We start from the raw sequence: 16,347 nt of genomic DNA, 5'->3' as shown, positions 1-16,347 counted from the left end.
AATCATCTTTGATTTTTTTCTTTGCTCTTTAATCATTTTCTGTTTAAAATCATAAATATTTTCTGGAAATCCTTTCAATAAACATAGTTTCTCTAATCTTATTATCCCATGTTACCCTGAAAAACTTGCATCTGTCACGGTTTTATGTAATGCACAATAAAAATATGCAATAAATTCAAGTTGTATGTTTCATGATCATTACATCCTAGAAATAAACTGCAGCGTCCATCTGTAACTACTAAATATGATTATATACTTTATAATTGTTTAAATTTATTTACCAGCTTCATGAGATGTAAACCAAATCAACAAACCCATTACAAAAAAAAAAAAAAAAAACACAAACATGTGTCATTTGGGATTTTTATCAGTTATTCAAAGACAAAAACATATTTTCTTAATTGAATAAGTCTGATACAAATAGCACGACAAGATTCTCTTTGCTTATTGATGCTAAATTAAAGAGCTTTTACAACATATTTTCCTTTGGAGCCTGATTTTAAATAAAGGTGATCTTTGGCGCCATCTGGTGGCGGAATAAAGAAGCTCACTCTTTCTCAGTGAGTCTTAAGAGTTTATTTCAGTTTATTTGATAACTCTTCTGCATATATGACCAACAACGTAACAAACAGGATTGTTGCAGTTAAAAACACGATGAAACATTAACAGGATGATGTGAAACACTTAAAACCACTGATACACACAGAGACGTTTGGCTTCTTCAGAGAAGTTTGGCAGCTTTGTTTTCAGGAGGGATGTCAGTGAAACTGAACTGCAGTTTGCCGACTCCACAAGGTAGATGAAAACGACTGAAGGCCGAACACAACATCTTCAGGTGGACCTGAACGTTGAGGACGGATCCACATAAATTCATGCAGAAGGAAATGTACACTGAGCAGGTGAGTCTACAAACTCTGAAAATATATCTTTTGAAGCAGCCAAGTTCTTGGATCCCCCTGTTTGTGCCTCTTAAGGTTTGTTTTAGTATGACGACAGAAAGTGTGCAGTGAAGCAGATTTCTCCAACACCTGTTGATGGATATCACTCAAACTAAAATGTTTTTGTTGGAATTTTTTCATTTTGTGTCTAAATGTGATACAACACAGGACATCTACAGGTAAATATCAAGGCTTTATCTTTAGACTCTGGATTTCATGAAACTGCTGCATGTGTTGCAGAGCCAGGGGTCAAACTAAAAGCATAGCCCACTAAGGAGTTTTTGCAGCAAAAGCACATCATCAGTTCAACTTACAACTGGCTATTGGCTCTTGAATGTCTTCAGAGGCACCACCCCTCACAGAGCTTAATGTTTATTGGATTTTTCACAGGTCAGGGTTATGACTTTCTGACCTTCTAATAACTCATTTCATGGAGGGGGTGTCAGGAGGAGGATATGTCCTTTGAAGGACCCATCTCCCACTGGGACTTGTACCAGCATCTTCTCTCAATACCATACTTCAGGAGGGATGAGTCTTGCAAGCATTGGTACAGTGTTTCCCTCTCTACAATGTTTGACCCAATCCTGCAACTCTATTTTAATACACTACAGACACTGGGGAGACTCTGATGTCAGCAAGTAGTGGAGTCTCACACACTTCAGCCACAACCCCAATTTTATTGCACCGTAGACAATCTTTTCTGCACCTGCCCAAGTGCCCATGCTAATTTGGTGTTGGGTGGGGATGTAGGAATGGCCTGAGATCTCTGACAGCACCAATGAGGCTGGGAGGACTTGCTTGTGTGGGTCTCACCCATAGTGGTGGGTTCCTGCTGGGTGGGCTATGGTTCCAGAGAATGTGACAGTCCAGCCATGGTCCACAGGGCCCACTCAGGACACTGGTGGACATCCTTCCCTCTTGACCTCTTAGGGAATAGCTCACCAGGGGGGACAGTGATGTTCCTTCCTGGCCTGGTCCCTCTGGGTTCAGATGGTACATTCACATTCACCAACTCAGCACAAATTATTTGTACACATACACCCACCCACATACACAGACAGACACAAATATAATCCAGATGGTTGAAAGCCATGTCACTAGATTACACAGGTTACTATCACATCAATATGATTAGTGGCCCTCCTTGATGCTTGATGCAGTCTGGATTTTCTTAAAGTTAATCATGCAATTAAAATGCCATCTTAGGATATTCTATGAGTAGAGCAAATTTTCCCTGGCACATAGACATCTATCTTCTCTAAATGGTATCCCTGATATGCCAAAGACAGGACATGTTAAAAAAGAAAGACCCATCCTTCAGAAGACCTCCAAGCTTTTGGAAATATCTTTCTGAGAATCCATCTGTTGGAGGATCTGTCATCTGAAGGATCGGGTCTTTGAAAGAGTCTTTTTTCAAAGGATCTGGAATCATCTTTTGAGGAACTAGTCCTTTGAAGGTTAAAGACCTGAACCGAACCTTTTAAGGAATCAACTTTCAAAAACCCTGCCTTTTTGAGTGTCTGTCTTCAGGGGACATGCCCTTCATAGGACCATGGAACTGGATAGCCTGCTATTTGCTTGGCACAATGTTTGATGGACTCGTCTAGAAGGGCCCAGCTTTTGCAGGCATCATCTTTTGGGCAATACCTTTGAAGAATTTGTCATTTTGAGAATAAATCTCTTGAAATCAGCTTCAGCTCATGATCATGTCTCAACATCAAAGCCAATGTCCTTAGTTTTGATAAACATTCCGTTAAGTTCCCACCACTCTGACTTTCACTGTTTATTAATGATCTATATCATGGCAGTATAAAATCAGAGCCAAATTTGGCAGTTTGTGGAACTTCCAATTTCCCAAAATGCACAAGTCTCAGCGTGATTTAGGCAGTGATATATAGTAACTTATGTTCTCTATGTCAAGGCAATATAGCTCAAAGATAAAGCGGCATAACAATGGACTGGCCCTTTGGGGGATCCAACCTTTAGAGGGCCAGGCTTATGAAGAAATCATCTTTAAAATGTAACATCTTTTCCTGGGCTTTGAACTTTGAACCCATGATTTTTCATCACTTTGATTGCCACTGTTTTGTGTCTGTTATATATGTTATATATTCTGAATATATTCTACATGAAATATACACACAGCTCATGTATATATCCACATGACGAAGGACTGGGCCTACAGAGGATCCAGCTTTTAGAGGACCAGGATTCTGGTTTCTCCTGTTTCTGAATCTCTGTAATCTGAGTTCTCTCTGGAGGACCTCTGTCGAGTCCTTGGAGGTTTTTGCTTTTGCACATTAGCATCAGTCTCAATTGGTGGCTTTTAAAGTATCTTTTCATATTCTTAAGAAAACAAGGTAATAAAAACCCCTCAAAGTTGCATGTTGATGAGTTTGTTTATAGCACATAAAATGTTGAATGTTTTGAATATATTTGGCTTTCTTTTCTAACTTATGCCCTGACTGTGAATAATATTACATTGGCCCCTGAGTTTATGGATGTTCATAAGGTCCTGCAGCAGTTTACTAAATTACTGTACTTTTTAATGCCCATGTACACTTGGTGCCAAAGGGATATCTTTGCTTGTAAACCAAAAATACTATGCAAAAAATAAACATACATCTCTGAATTTGCTTCACTGGAGGCACAAACTGAACCAGAATTACTATGGATCCAGTGGTTTTCATGATCAAATCAATGGATCCAGTAAAAACGTATAAGGAGCGCTAACAGAGGATGTTGTGCCAGGACTTAGGCTGAACATCGATCTACGCTGGACATGGATAGCAGCATCAAGGACACATGGAGCACAGTTTATAAGTGCAGAAAACAGAAGACAAGCAACAGAACAGGAGGAAATTCTCAAACAGAGCCCTTTTAATGGAAATTATGATTTTGCCAATTAAACCTCATTTTCTCCATCATGTTGTATGAGATTAAAAAGCTTCCTTTTTTCCATTCTGTGGAAGACGTGTTACAGATTATCTGAATAAAGTTCGAGTATTGTTCCATTATGAGCAGAAACATGACCCACATAGTGAAGGGCTGTTTGCACAGATGTTTTATATGCCTTTTCTGTCTTTGCAGGTTAATCTGCATCTGAACAAAATGAAAACTACTAGCATAACTACTGAAGCAGAAAATGAAAAAAAAGAACTTTTGTTCATACAACCATATGGCACTAAACCTAAAGCACTAATCATAAACATTAGTTCTGCTAATGCTGAAGTACTACCATCATAGTATTTAGCAGAAGCTAATGCTAGCGCTAAATTCAACCATGTTAATATGTTGACACAACATATCACCCTCTGTGGGGACAAATTTGTTTTTACACACTTACTTATTCAGTTTCACTTCTGGAAGTGATTCTTTGGAACAGATATTTTACTCATGTTTTCAGTTTTATAGATGTTGAGTTTTGCTAACTTGATGGTAGGACTTCGGTCAGAAATCATGCAGGACATCAGTGGATTTTAAACTGTTTTTGGTGCATTCTGGGTACAGAAGAAACCTCATTTGCTGCACCACATCACAGATGGAGAACATGAAGAGAGGAAATAGAACTGTCATGTAAACACTCTTCACTCGCTTCAAAAAAAGCATGAATATAAACGTCTAACTACTTGAAGAATTATTAACAGTCGATAACCAAAACATCAAGACATTTATCAATTCAGTTTATGCTACTGAAAGTTCACTAAATCAACCAAGTAAATTAGCTCTTTAGAATTTAGAGGAAAGTAAATTTGCTAAACGATTTCAAATAAGCTAAATGCCCACCACTGCTAATTTCCTTGAATCTTAAATGGTGCTTTCTACAGATTTCAAGAATTTACTTATTACTTTCCTGACACTTTCAGGCTACTTTAATGGGATTTTTAGGTTGTTCATTATGGGAATGTTGATTACTTTACTGTATCTTAAAAGGAACAGCCAGGATTTCATGTTACGTTCTCTTAACTTTCTAGAACTTTAAGGGCATGTTCCAGCTTCTCAACATGTAATGAGGATATTTATTTGTTTTTTACCTGTTACCTAGACTCTGTTTGAGAACTCAGAGTGTTTTCCATCCTTTTCTGGAGAACAAATTTGTTCCTTTTTCTGACTTCCCGTTTCCTCATTGATATGTAGGTACGAAAGGACAGCAAGAAGAACAGGCCACACAAAGGTAGAGAATACTAAACACTTCAGATTTAGGCGCCTGAACTTACAGAAGACATCACCTAAAAAGTACCTCCAGTTGAGACGAGCTGATGTGTCCGTCCCAGACTGTGTGACCCTGAATGCATCGTCTCTGTTATCTGAGATAGGCTATGGCTTTGGAAGGGGGATTATCAGAGGAAAAACAACATCCAAGCATCCGTTCTCCTTCAAAATGTTCTTATTTTTTCCCTTCATCTGTCTCACATTGTTTTAGAAAAATAGAAATCAGGAAAACATTATTACAAAAATAAACCAAAATGTTTGTCCAGATTCTACATCCACATGACAACTTCACAGAAATATGACTTATATTGCACAGCGAGGGATTTCCTCCAGTAGGAAGTAAATCACTGACACGATTTGTAGAAAAAAGAAACACATTAAAATGATCCAAAGATAAAAATCCTGGATGTGTTTATTTTTTTTTCTTTGTTTCCACAGACAGACAGCAACTCGATTCCCAGGCCCTCCTTCATCCATCAGGAAGAAAAAATAAAATCATCCGAAAGCTGCTCCAAGGGAAGAGTAAAAACCCAAAAACACAGGATGAGTTTTGGTTGAAGGCACAGAGTTCCAAGAACAGGAATGTTGATGCTGACTGGAAGCGCAGCAGATGGTTCTGTTCCTGCAGTCCGATCGACTTCCCTGATGGTCGGAGGGCAGGGCTTCGACTCTCTGTGGAGACAAGAAAGCGACAGAACACAAGGATTTAGTTTCCCTTTAAGGTCACGCTTAGGTTTACACAAAACATGTTCATTACATTTTCTTTATACAAAATCATTCTTACATAAAGAAATATTAGTCTGCTTATTTCTGCTTATTTTGAGTTCTTTCCAGAATGAGCTGTTTTAGACAGCTTTGAAAAGCAGAAGTGGAGCCTCCTGCACAACCAACCAAAATGCAGAAAGTGGTTTCTGAATGGTAGATCAACAATAAAACACTTGTCTTTTCCAGCAACCATTATACAGCTCACCAAACATGCTGGAGCTCCGCTTGGGTTGCTAGGTAATGACGCAGTTCCCATGGAATGTGACTTAACAAATTCCAACTATGTTATTTGTTTAATTAAAGTGCTGCATACTTAATTTAGTGATGAGTAGGTAAGGGAACATTTTGTTGGGCATCAAATCCTTTTGATTTTACAATTTTGGCTGATTTGAGAAAAGGTTCGGACACCCTTAGCATATTCTTGTTTTTGAATGTCCTAGTCAAAGTACATACATGAACCCAAATCAGAATTTGCTGCACAAGTTGAATATTGGTGACTCATTCTTTCCAATCTGACTCAGTTTGATCTGTTTTGGGAAGAAGAAAGGGCAATTTTGGTTTCATTACACAAGACGGCTGAATGCAAATGCACACCACACTTTTCAGATTTTTATGTGCAAAACATTTTAACTTTTTCCCTCTACTTTAGAGTCATGAACTAGTTAGTCTCTATCACAAATCTGAAGCAAAATACAAACAAACTCCAAGACGCTGGTAACAGGAAGGCCCTTTATTGATGTAACCTGTGAGGTTTCACCAGGTCTGTATGTGGCTCCACCCCCACCTCAACGCCATCTTCCTTGAAGTTAATACTCCCGTCCGCGGCAGATGGTCCAGGGAGCATCCTTGGCCCTCAGCAGCTCCTGTAGTTATGAATGATTGCGCCGCTGTGGGCATTAAGTTGGATCAGTGTAATCCACCGCAGCATATGCAGCAGCCAAATCCACTGGAGAGGAGGACTTTCCTTTGTTGATTTCCCTCCGTAGAGACATTCCTAGAAGGTCAGGAGGTGTTAGGTTGGCTCGTCTTTTTTCCTCTGATGCTCACTTATCACAGTATCAAGGCATCGATCGTCCATTTTGCGTCTTCTTAGCTCAGTTAGACATTAATTATGCCTCTAGTTTGAAGCACTCAGCCAATTACAAACAATAAAACTGGATTAAAAGGAGACCACTCCAAAAGCAGGAAGTGGACTACAGAGCAGGGCAGTCTGGGTAAATTCAACCAAAACAAACGTGCTAGCCTCGTGCTAGCATGAGAAATGGCTTGTGGTCTTTTAATAAAGGCAAAAGAGAAACAACTGCTGAAATCTGACTCTACTCCATTTTTGATTATATTTTGTGGTGTAGGAAGATGCACTCATATATTTTTCAGAGGTTTTTGTGTAATTTCCTTCAGTGGTTCTTGTTGCAGCGCCACCACAGGCGAGGAGGGGAATAGTTTTTTCAAAGTTTTTGGTTTGTTTGACAATGCAGTGTGAAAGCGAACCACAGCAGCTGAAAATGTAACAAATGTTAAAATTTTTGTTCTCAATTGAACCGAGTCTATTGGACTATTAGATGGGAAAAGCCTAAAAACCTTAAATCAATTATCTAATTATTGGTCCCTCTAAAAACAGGGTGGTACATGTTAACAAGCTAAAACTCAAAACACAAAATTCAGATTATTTTCTTTCTTTTATTAAAATTGCAAAAACTATTTTGTTTATTTTGTTTAATTGCAATGTCATTAGCTCAAAATTAACATATAAGTTTTATATTTTAAAATCAATAGTTTATTAATATTGATGAAACTAGTTCCACTGGCAGATTATTGTACTTATAAGATATTTTCCACATATCATAATGGCTTAAAACAAGCTCTTACTTGTAAGTTAGTTTTGTCTTTTTTAAAGTGCACTCAAGTATTTGCATAGAAACAAGATGAAAATAGTAAGATTTTGTAATTTTTGCAGTGTAGTTTTAATTGGCGGCTTGTTCTGCTTGTTCCACTAGTCCTCCTAGTGGACTTTGTGTCCACTAGGAGGAGCTGCAGGATCTCCACAGTCCTGTTGACTCCAGTTGATCTGGAGTCAACAGGAGTGTTGACAAAGATATTGTTAGGAGTCAGAAACCCTCCGATCAGAACCGACCCGCTTCCTTAAACTGAGCGCTTCTCTCACACACTCTGTGACCTTTTTCGGATGTTGGAGCTGTGACATTTTGGTGTTTATGCTCCAGTGGTCACATTAAACTGATGTAAAGATGAAGCAGAGTGGTGTTTTCTGAAGACAGCATGCATTTTTCCAAGTTTGCATGTTGGGAGCAGGCTGCAGAGATGAAGTTGTGTCCTTCCTGCTACTGACTCTGATTAAAATCAGAACGAAGCAGTTGGATGTGATGATTCACTGCTGAGGCTGTGAAACATCGCGCTAACCTGGAGGGCTCTTCTTGCTTTGTCTTGTTTTGTTGTTTTTGGCTGTCAGCTCACAGAGGAGGACACGTTTTCTGATTCTGCTTCCACATCATCCCTTGTTGCCACGGTGACGGCTTCCCAACACCTGAAACAGCTGAGTTTGCACGCAGGCCTTCGCGACCTTGACCCTGCTCCCCCCCATCCTCTGACTCGGACGATAAGCGTTTCGCTAGAGGCTCGTTTGCAGCCGTCACTTCGGCTCTGCAGCAGCGTCGTGAAGTCGTGCAGCGAGGCTAATGAGCTGAAAATAAAAAATAAAACATGACAGCGACGATACACCGAGTCCCAACAGTGACTGGATGCATTCAGTTCACTTACAGGGAGGATAACCATCCCATCAGGGGAAAAGGCTAATTCAAAATATTGTTATTTTTCTTTCTTAGAGATTTTGTTTTACAAATTTGTTAAAACGTAATCTGTGAAAAAATCGGTCTCCTCCATGTCCTCCCTGAGCTTCTATTGTCATCTGAAGAAAAGCACCAAAAACAACCAATCAGAACCAGGAGGAGGGTCTCAGCGCTGTCAATCAACCTTGCGAAGGCGCTGCTAAGTGTGCTAATGGTGGAAAAACAACTTGCAGTTACAAGAAAACCATGATTAGTGGCTATGCTAACAAGCCTTAGCATTCAGAACAAGCTCAGCTGACAGGGAGAAGCTGCACTGCAGCAGAGTGTGCACACAGCCCTGATTGACAGCGCTAAGACCCGCCTCCTGGCTCTGATTGGTTGTGTCTAGTTAGTACTGAGAGTACTGGCAGAAGGCAGAGGAACTCGGTTTTATTCATGGATTATCTCATACTTTACTGTCACGACATACTGACAATTTCAATAAATAATTTAATTACCCTCAGGTTTGGACTTTGACTAGTCCACATGTGGCCAGATGTCTGGGAAAACAAATAAATTTTCATGCGTTTTGGACTTCTATCCACATAAAAGCTCAGATTTGTACCAGTAAGGCCTTTTAGCCTTATAAAGACTTAATGTAGTCTTTATAAAAACAAATATCTTCGCCAAATCGTTTGAAAAAATAACATCATACTCACAGGATCAGCTTGAGAAAATCTATGAAAAACAAATCCACACAAACCCGCTGAAATGCACCACTGAGTGTTGTTTTAAATACACCACACCTACAGGGGGCGGTGTACTTCAAAGCCATACTTCATTGTCTCTTTCTGTCATTAGTTTCAACGTTTAACTGTTAATTTTGTCCATAATGGTTTTCCATACTTCGGTTTTTAGTGTTTAGTTTTTTCCGTTCTTTCTTTTGTTCAGCTCTTTGCTTGTTTGATTAGGTTTCTATCTTAGCATTAGTCTTTCATTTTTGGTTATTTTTTTCCCTTTGTGTTCATTTCTGTGTTTATTACTGTCGCTTTTCCCTCAGTTTCATAGTTAGAGGATGTGAGTCATGCAAACTTTTCCACTTTTTGTCATTTTATAACCACCAATTTCAAAGTATTTGGACCACAAAGCACAAAGTAATTGCAAAGTTCTTTTGATTTACAAAAAAAAAAAGATCTGAAAAGTGTGGTGTACATTTACATTTCTTCATAAAACCATATTTTATTGAAATTGCTTCATATTCCTCTGGAATAGTTCAACCTGAGTCACATTGGATGGAGAGAAATTGTTTTCATTAGTTTTATATTAAGTTCTGCTGCCGTTTTTAAATTTCACAACTTTTATTTTGGTCTATCCAGTCAAATTTCAGTATAATTAATATAAGATTCTGGTTGCAAATGTTGGATTTATGGATACTTTTCTGAGGCATTCAGGTTTAAAATGTCGGCATTCGCTTTCTAAAATCTGTTCAGATCCTTTTACTTTGGTCATATCTGATTCCTGAAGCCAATTGGATCAGGCTAAATCCTGGTGGCTGCAGCCGGTCCTGCTGGGATTTATAACGTCTGTTTTTAAGGATATAACGCTCAGCTTGGAACATGATCCATCAGAGAGGCTCAGAGTTTCCAATATGAAAACAAAACCAAATATTCCACCTTTTCTTATTGGGATTTTCAGGACTTATTATTAGCATCTAATTAATGAATTAAACTTTTGACAGTTACAATAAATTCAGGAAATATGAGGAATATTTTACAGCCATTTTGCTGCAATAAGTCCCCATGTTGTATTAGTTTAAATATAAAAACAAAATATAGACATTAAAGTTTCTTATTGGTTTTGTTCAAACCTGGTGCAAGAAATCTAGAAAATTTATTTTCCACAAACTTTTCCCCAGTGAGTAAAACTATCGAGGAAAATAAAGAGATTTGATGCAACTTTTAAAATGAATATCTTACACACAGTAGATAAACCCCCTAAACAATTTCAGGAACAGGAAAAACTCAGTTTAAAGTACTGGTGGGGCAAAAAAATTATTATTTTTGAAAAGTAAATTTACCAATTTTGAATTTGGTCCACCAAAAATCAAATAAATAATAAAAATGGCATCAAAATTTTATACAAAAAGTGACAACAATCCATTTTTTAAAAATATATATTTTCCCAAAAACACACAATTTGAATGTCTTTCTTTTAATAAAGCAAATGTGCAAAAAATCCTTTTTAATTTTGGGGGGATACATTAATTTACACAACCACTCTTACAAAATGTCTAACTACTTTCTTTATTTTAATAACTACATGCTTGAATTGTTATTTTAAATTGTTTTATTGTTCTTATTTTTCTGCCAAGTAATTCTGAGTTGTCCATTTTGGTCCATGTGACAAAAAGTTTGGATACATTTTTTTTTTCCCTTTATATAAGAATAATAATTCAACCTTACAGTTCAATCAAAAAAACTCAGAAAGCTGCAAAAAAAAGGAAAGAATGATTCAATTTTGATAATAAAAAACTACCAAAAGTAAAACTAAGAATATAACTAATAACCAATAATATAAAAGAAACAAGGTTTTTAAAAGACATAAACTGTCAAACATTGTTGGTTTGCTGCTGAAATGTCCAAGACAGAATGGGCTTAAATAAAAATAAAATGGTGGCTTTTCTTTGGACTGTCCTGGTTTCCACTGCGCCGGTTCTGCTTTCCTGTTTTGGTGGAAGGAAAACGTCTTGCACCATGTTGGCGTGCTCGTGCGTAACGTACAGTCAGCTGCAGGTGAGTACAAGCTCACATTTGGTTTGTAAAATGTTCCTGTTGGCTGAGCAGAGATGCTCTCCTGTTGTGACAACTTTTCTGCTCCAGTTCATTCTGGCTATTTAACAGTCGGAGATGAATGAGAGAACATTCGGCGCTGCTCACAGCCCACGACTTCACACCCGCGTCCTCTCGGAGAGCGAAGTGTGATGGTGATGAGCTGTCGGGAAGACGGTCTGCTGCCTGCAGAGTCAAGGCCTCTGATTTGTTCAAGCAGCAAAACCACCAGATTACAGATTACATTAAATTTATCACATTCCATCTTTATGTGGATTTCCTTCACTGCAAGATCTGATGATATGTTACTTCGTATCTCTCAATATTTTGATTTAAATATTATTGTTATTACACTGTAAAACAGGCATGTCAAACTAATTTTCATTTTGGGCCAAGTCAAAAATCTGAATGTTCTTAAAAGGCCAGTAGTGACAGAATGAATCGATAAAACCAACTGTTAAAATATCAATAACTAGCTGTTTGTTTCAGCAGTTATTGATAAAATTAAATAATATTGAACATCTTTTCATGAAATCCAGGATTTCATGCTTGTTTGTTAATTTTTGAAATCAAAATCACAAAATTTTATGATATTGGTGCTAATGTGTGATATTAAACATGACTAAACATTGCCATATCGATCATGGAGCAGTCATTTTATGAGAACTATACAAATAAAATGTCGAAAATAAAATGAGTAATTTTGTCTCATTCAAAAAACTTTTTCTGGTAAAATCACATCTTTATTCTGCTAATATTATGAATATATTCTCATATGTAGCCTGAAGCTGATAATCTGTCGCACAACCAACAGAAGACATGGCTGAAATAAGACTTTTAAAAAAATGTTTTCTTTCATTTGTAAATTATTTGTTTATAAAAGAAAGTCCAAAAAACAAACAAACAAAAAAAACAAACAAACAAAAAAACAAACAAACAAAAAAAAAACAATTAGGATTTGATTTCATATGAAACAAATCAGAGATTTTATTTTTAAGCCATAATGCAGTCAACAACTGATGGTGTCATCCAGGACAAGTCCTAAAATTGTCCACAAATTCAGCCGTTAGCATCTCATAAACTGTCATACAGCAAGGATCTTCAGTCAGAGGCCTCCTCAGATTAGTTGGAAGACTGACTGCTATGGGAGATCATTGCTACCCACAACATTACCATCCACAACGACTCTTTGAAGATACTTTGAATGACATTTAAGTTCCCTTTTGGGATAAATAAAGTACTTCTAAATTGAATTATCATTATGGAGAAGCAACAGAGACTCCCAGCTCAGGTAGGAGAATCTGTTCAGCTGTCAGTCATTCACTCTAAACCTGTTCTTTAAAAGTGGTGACTAAACTGCTGAAGAAAAGACAGTTTGCAGTTTTTCATCAAGCTATCAAGGGGATAAAGCAAAAATGTGCAAGTAAGAAATTTTTCTGCTCAGAAAACACCCCAAAAACACGGTGGTGGCAGCATCATGCTAATCATATGTCAAAATGGCCCAGTCAAAGTCCAGAATCTGTAGCAAAATTTGAAAATCAACTTTTACAGATCCTCTCCAGAGATTTCTTCATGTTGGTCTTTCAATAAAAAATAAAATTATTTACAGTCAGTGGTTGGTTGTGAAACTCAGCGGAGCTCTCTGATTGGCCGTTGGGAGCATGTGACCGCGGCGTGCGAACATGGACCTCAACATCAGCAGCTCCAATTCATGCACACTCCCACAGCATCTATTTATATCTGGGGTGAGACATGCTGAACGTTATTACTGAGTAATTAAATCTGTGTGTTCATGCATGACTCCTGTGGCACATGGAGTCAAACGTGCTGCTGTGACCCATCAGCTGGGAAAAAAACCTAAAAATAAATGTAAATAAAAACAGAGGGTTAAGTGACGCAGCCATACCACCTCGTCTGGGGATAATAAATCAGGATTTTCCCTCTTTCGGCTCCTAAAATAGCTCACAAACTCAGGTAAGGGAATCCATTACTGACAAGCTGCAGCGTTTTATCCCAGATTTATCTGACAGGTTAAATCAACAGTAATGTTTCCTGATTTATTGTTTTGATTCAATGAGTGATTCTGGATAATAACTCAGCTTTACAAACGTCAATCAGCCACTCATGCTTGTCAACAACTTCCTCATTGCTATGGTTACGCATCATCCCAGGCAGTAAAAACTGAGAAGTACAACAGCATCCATAAACAAATTGAAAGAGGAAGAAAACTCCCCCAAAATAATTAAATTCCTTTTAATACACCAGATGTATTGGAGCAAGCAGATCTAACAGCATTTGGTTTTAAAAATATCACAACTTCATCTGGTTTGGTTCCTCACAGATTCCACCTTTCACAGTGGGCCAACATCTTAATCACATCAAAGTTACAACAGCTGCATGATCGGGTTTATCATCAGGCGCTGTCCAATATGTACAGCGGCCCAGAAGGGTCAATAAATGCCACAACGGAAAAGCTACAAAGAACAACAGAAGTCACAACACAGAAACAAAAAACTACTTGTCAAAAGTCACAACGGAACGACAAAAATCTGCCTCAATATATGGAAATATCTTGTTAAAGAACTCCAAAGTATTTTGATATTCTATCTTTTATATGCTGATTTTTTGACAGTGGGATCTTTCATGTCTCTTTCTCATGTTTTTCTGCTCTACTTAGACCCATTGTGTCTTTTGTTGTTTATTTTGTCTTTTAATTTTTCATCTGCTGTCTTCCAGTTTGTGTTACGATCCCTCCAACCTGCTCCAGTAACCCCTCCATGAACTGCACCGTTGTTGCAGCAGAGCATTGTTAGAAACATGGGTTTACCAGTGACTTTAATACTGAATGAAAGCTTTTTTTTATGAGAACAGATGGTCCCTAAACGATGGTCCCTTGTGTTGTTCTTTTCTTTTTTGGCTCTAGTGTTGGTGATAAACAGCGACAGCCTTTTTTTATCGCGCTCATCACAGATTCTGACCCAAAATATTAATTTTGCTCTTATTTACAAACTTATTTCATGCAGCAACACACTTTATGCATTTCTACAGCAACACAACCCGATCAGCACAGAAAAATATGTCTCATAGGATGCTTAATGTTCTGTATTATTCCACAAATCTGCCTGTTTTACTCTCTGTTCTTTAACAACATTCACTCCCACTAAATTAGAAAATATCAGCTGATCTACTGCAGAAAATAGTTTTTTAATGTCTGCAGCAATGTCTGTTAAAGGTAACAGATATTTGCAGAAAAAAAGAGGAGTAGGGTAGATTTAGATGGAGCTGAGAGGCTCTGAACATGAGATTTGTTGACAACGAGAAAAATATCACATAATGCTTGTGTTAATCCTTTAATCTGCATGTTTTAGTAGCCTGAAAACTAACATCAGGTCAAATTTCTGAGTTTTATAACTCGCCTTTTTACCTCAGCCATCTTCATGTGACCTTTATACGGGTTATTATGCAAGTATAGATTTAATATTTTGTCATTTATGTTGCTGACGGGTACAAATTTGCAATGTTAAGTACCTGAAGGCATTTTTAACACACCCAATAAGTCCAAAACCAGAAAATGTAAAAAAAAAAATAAATAAAAAAAAATCAGCTTTAAATTTTAGTTTGTGTGATAAAATTACCAGATCAGCAAAAACATAGTGGAAAAGTTTAAATGTTATCTTTCGGTTTAAAATGCACCATCTAATATAATATCTGGTTAATAATGTGGTTTAAGAAAGATACCACAACATTTGGATCATGTATTTTCAATAATAATTAATACTGTAATAATTTTAGATTTATGTAAACATTTATTTCGGGGCGGAACTTTCGTTGTGCATTTTATGTTCCGGGGAGCAGAAAGATGCCTGCGTCGTCCGTTCCCTCGGACGCTAACATTTTGCTTCCCGTCCGAGTTGGTTTGCTTTCAGCTGCTTTCAAAAGGTCAGAAAACAGTGAACAAACCCCCAAATAATGCTTTACATGATTAACATAAACCCAAAGACATCGCCATGCTGACTTTAAGTAAATATTTATGAACAAAAGTTTGTCTAATTAGCTACTTCCGGGGTAGTGGCCATTTTGTGCCTCACTACGCTTTCACTATTTAATGGGGATATCTGTTAAACTTTTGTTCTTAATAAATATTTAAGGAAGCTACAGGCTAAGGATATTGTGTTAAAAGGTTGTTTTAAAATGTAAGTGATTTACTTTTTTAATTATTCAGCTCTGCATCACGTAAAAGACAAGCACATCACAGCTAACTCCGGTTAGCAATATTTTAAACATTCACTCTGCGAATGTGAAGCGTTTAAGTCAATTAAGCACTATACAAATGGAAAACATGATTGTTTTGTGTAGAATTGTTAATGAATACAAATAATAGTAAAACATTTTTAAGAATATTTTTGGCAGAAATCTATAAAAGTCATGTTGGCTGCAGAAGACTTGAGGCTGTGGCTCACTGTAGTTCACCTTTGACCTTTAACATACAACCGGAGGAAGGGGAATGATTTAGGTCAAATCATATTTTGTGTGTTACAACATATTTTGTGTGTCAAAGCATAGACCTTAATCCAAGTTAAGTTTAGTATTACAAGCGCTGTTCTACTTTTGTCATATGATGACAAGAAAGGCTTTGAATTGAATTATTTTTTTTTACATCCAATTTGATTGAATCTGAGCTGTTATTCAAGAAAAGCTCAGCCAATTTCTTTCTCTTTATACTGAAGGTGGGTTCCCTGCAGGAGATAACAGAGTACAGTGACCTACATCTAACCAGAGAGAGACATAATCTTATACCAAATTACACAAAATGACTCCAGAGTG

At 37.3% G+C, this 16,347-nt stretch overlaps 2 protein-coding genes across 5 annotated transcripts in view; one reads left to right on the top strand and one right to left on the bottom strand.

Moving 5' to 3' along the window:
• Positions 1-572: 572 nt before the first annotated feature.
• LOC103140195 (potassium voltage-gated channel subfamily A member 1) overlaps positions 573-16,347 on the bottom strand; it is a 31,890-nt gene continuing 16,115 nt past the window's right edge. Inside the window, exons 2-3 of one of the 3 annotated variants that reach the window (XM_016673010.1) lie at positions 6,700-6,909; positions 573-5,822 (exon numbers count right to left, since the gene is read on the bottom strand). The gene's annotated coding sequence lies outside the window, so the exon portion shown is untranslated. Of the gene's footprint in view, positions 5,823-6,699; positions 6,910-8,044; positions 8,611-16,347 lie in introns of those variants that run through there. The other 2 variants (XM_007555203.2, XM_016673011.1) reach the window with 2 other exon arrangements.
• LOC103140191 (rho GTPase-activating protein 8-like) overlaps positions 13,384-16,347 on the top strand; it is a 138,065-nt gene continuing 135,101 nt past the window's right edge. The window contains exon 1 of one of the 2 annotated variants that reach the window (XM_016673009.1): positions 13,384-13,497. Coding sequence is in view for 1 of the 2 variants with exons in the window: in XM_016673008.1 (XP_016528494.1) it covers positions 15,363-15,462 (100 nt within the window). In the remaining variant the exon portion in view is untranslated. Of the gene's footprint in view, positions 13,498-15,347; positions 15,463-16,347 lie in introns of those variants that run through there. The other variant, XM_016673008.1, reaches the window with a different exon arrangement.

The sequence above is a fragment of the Poecilia formosa genome, unplaced genomic scaffold, assembly GCF_000485575.1.
Source record: "Poecilia formosa unplaced genomic scaffold, Poecilia_formosa-5.1.2 Scaffold69, whole genome shotgun sequence".
Classification (NCBI taxonomy): Eukaryota; Metazoa; Chordata; class Actinopteri; order Cyprinodontiformes; family Poeciliidae; genus Poecilia; species Poecilia formosa.
Note: the sequence above shows the minus strand (reverse complement) of the source record. Positions and strands in the feature narration are given on the sequence as shown.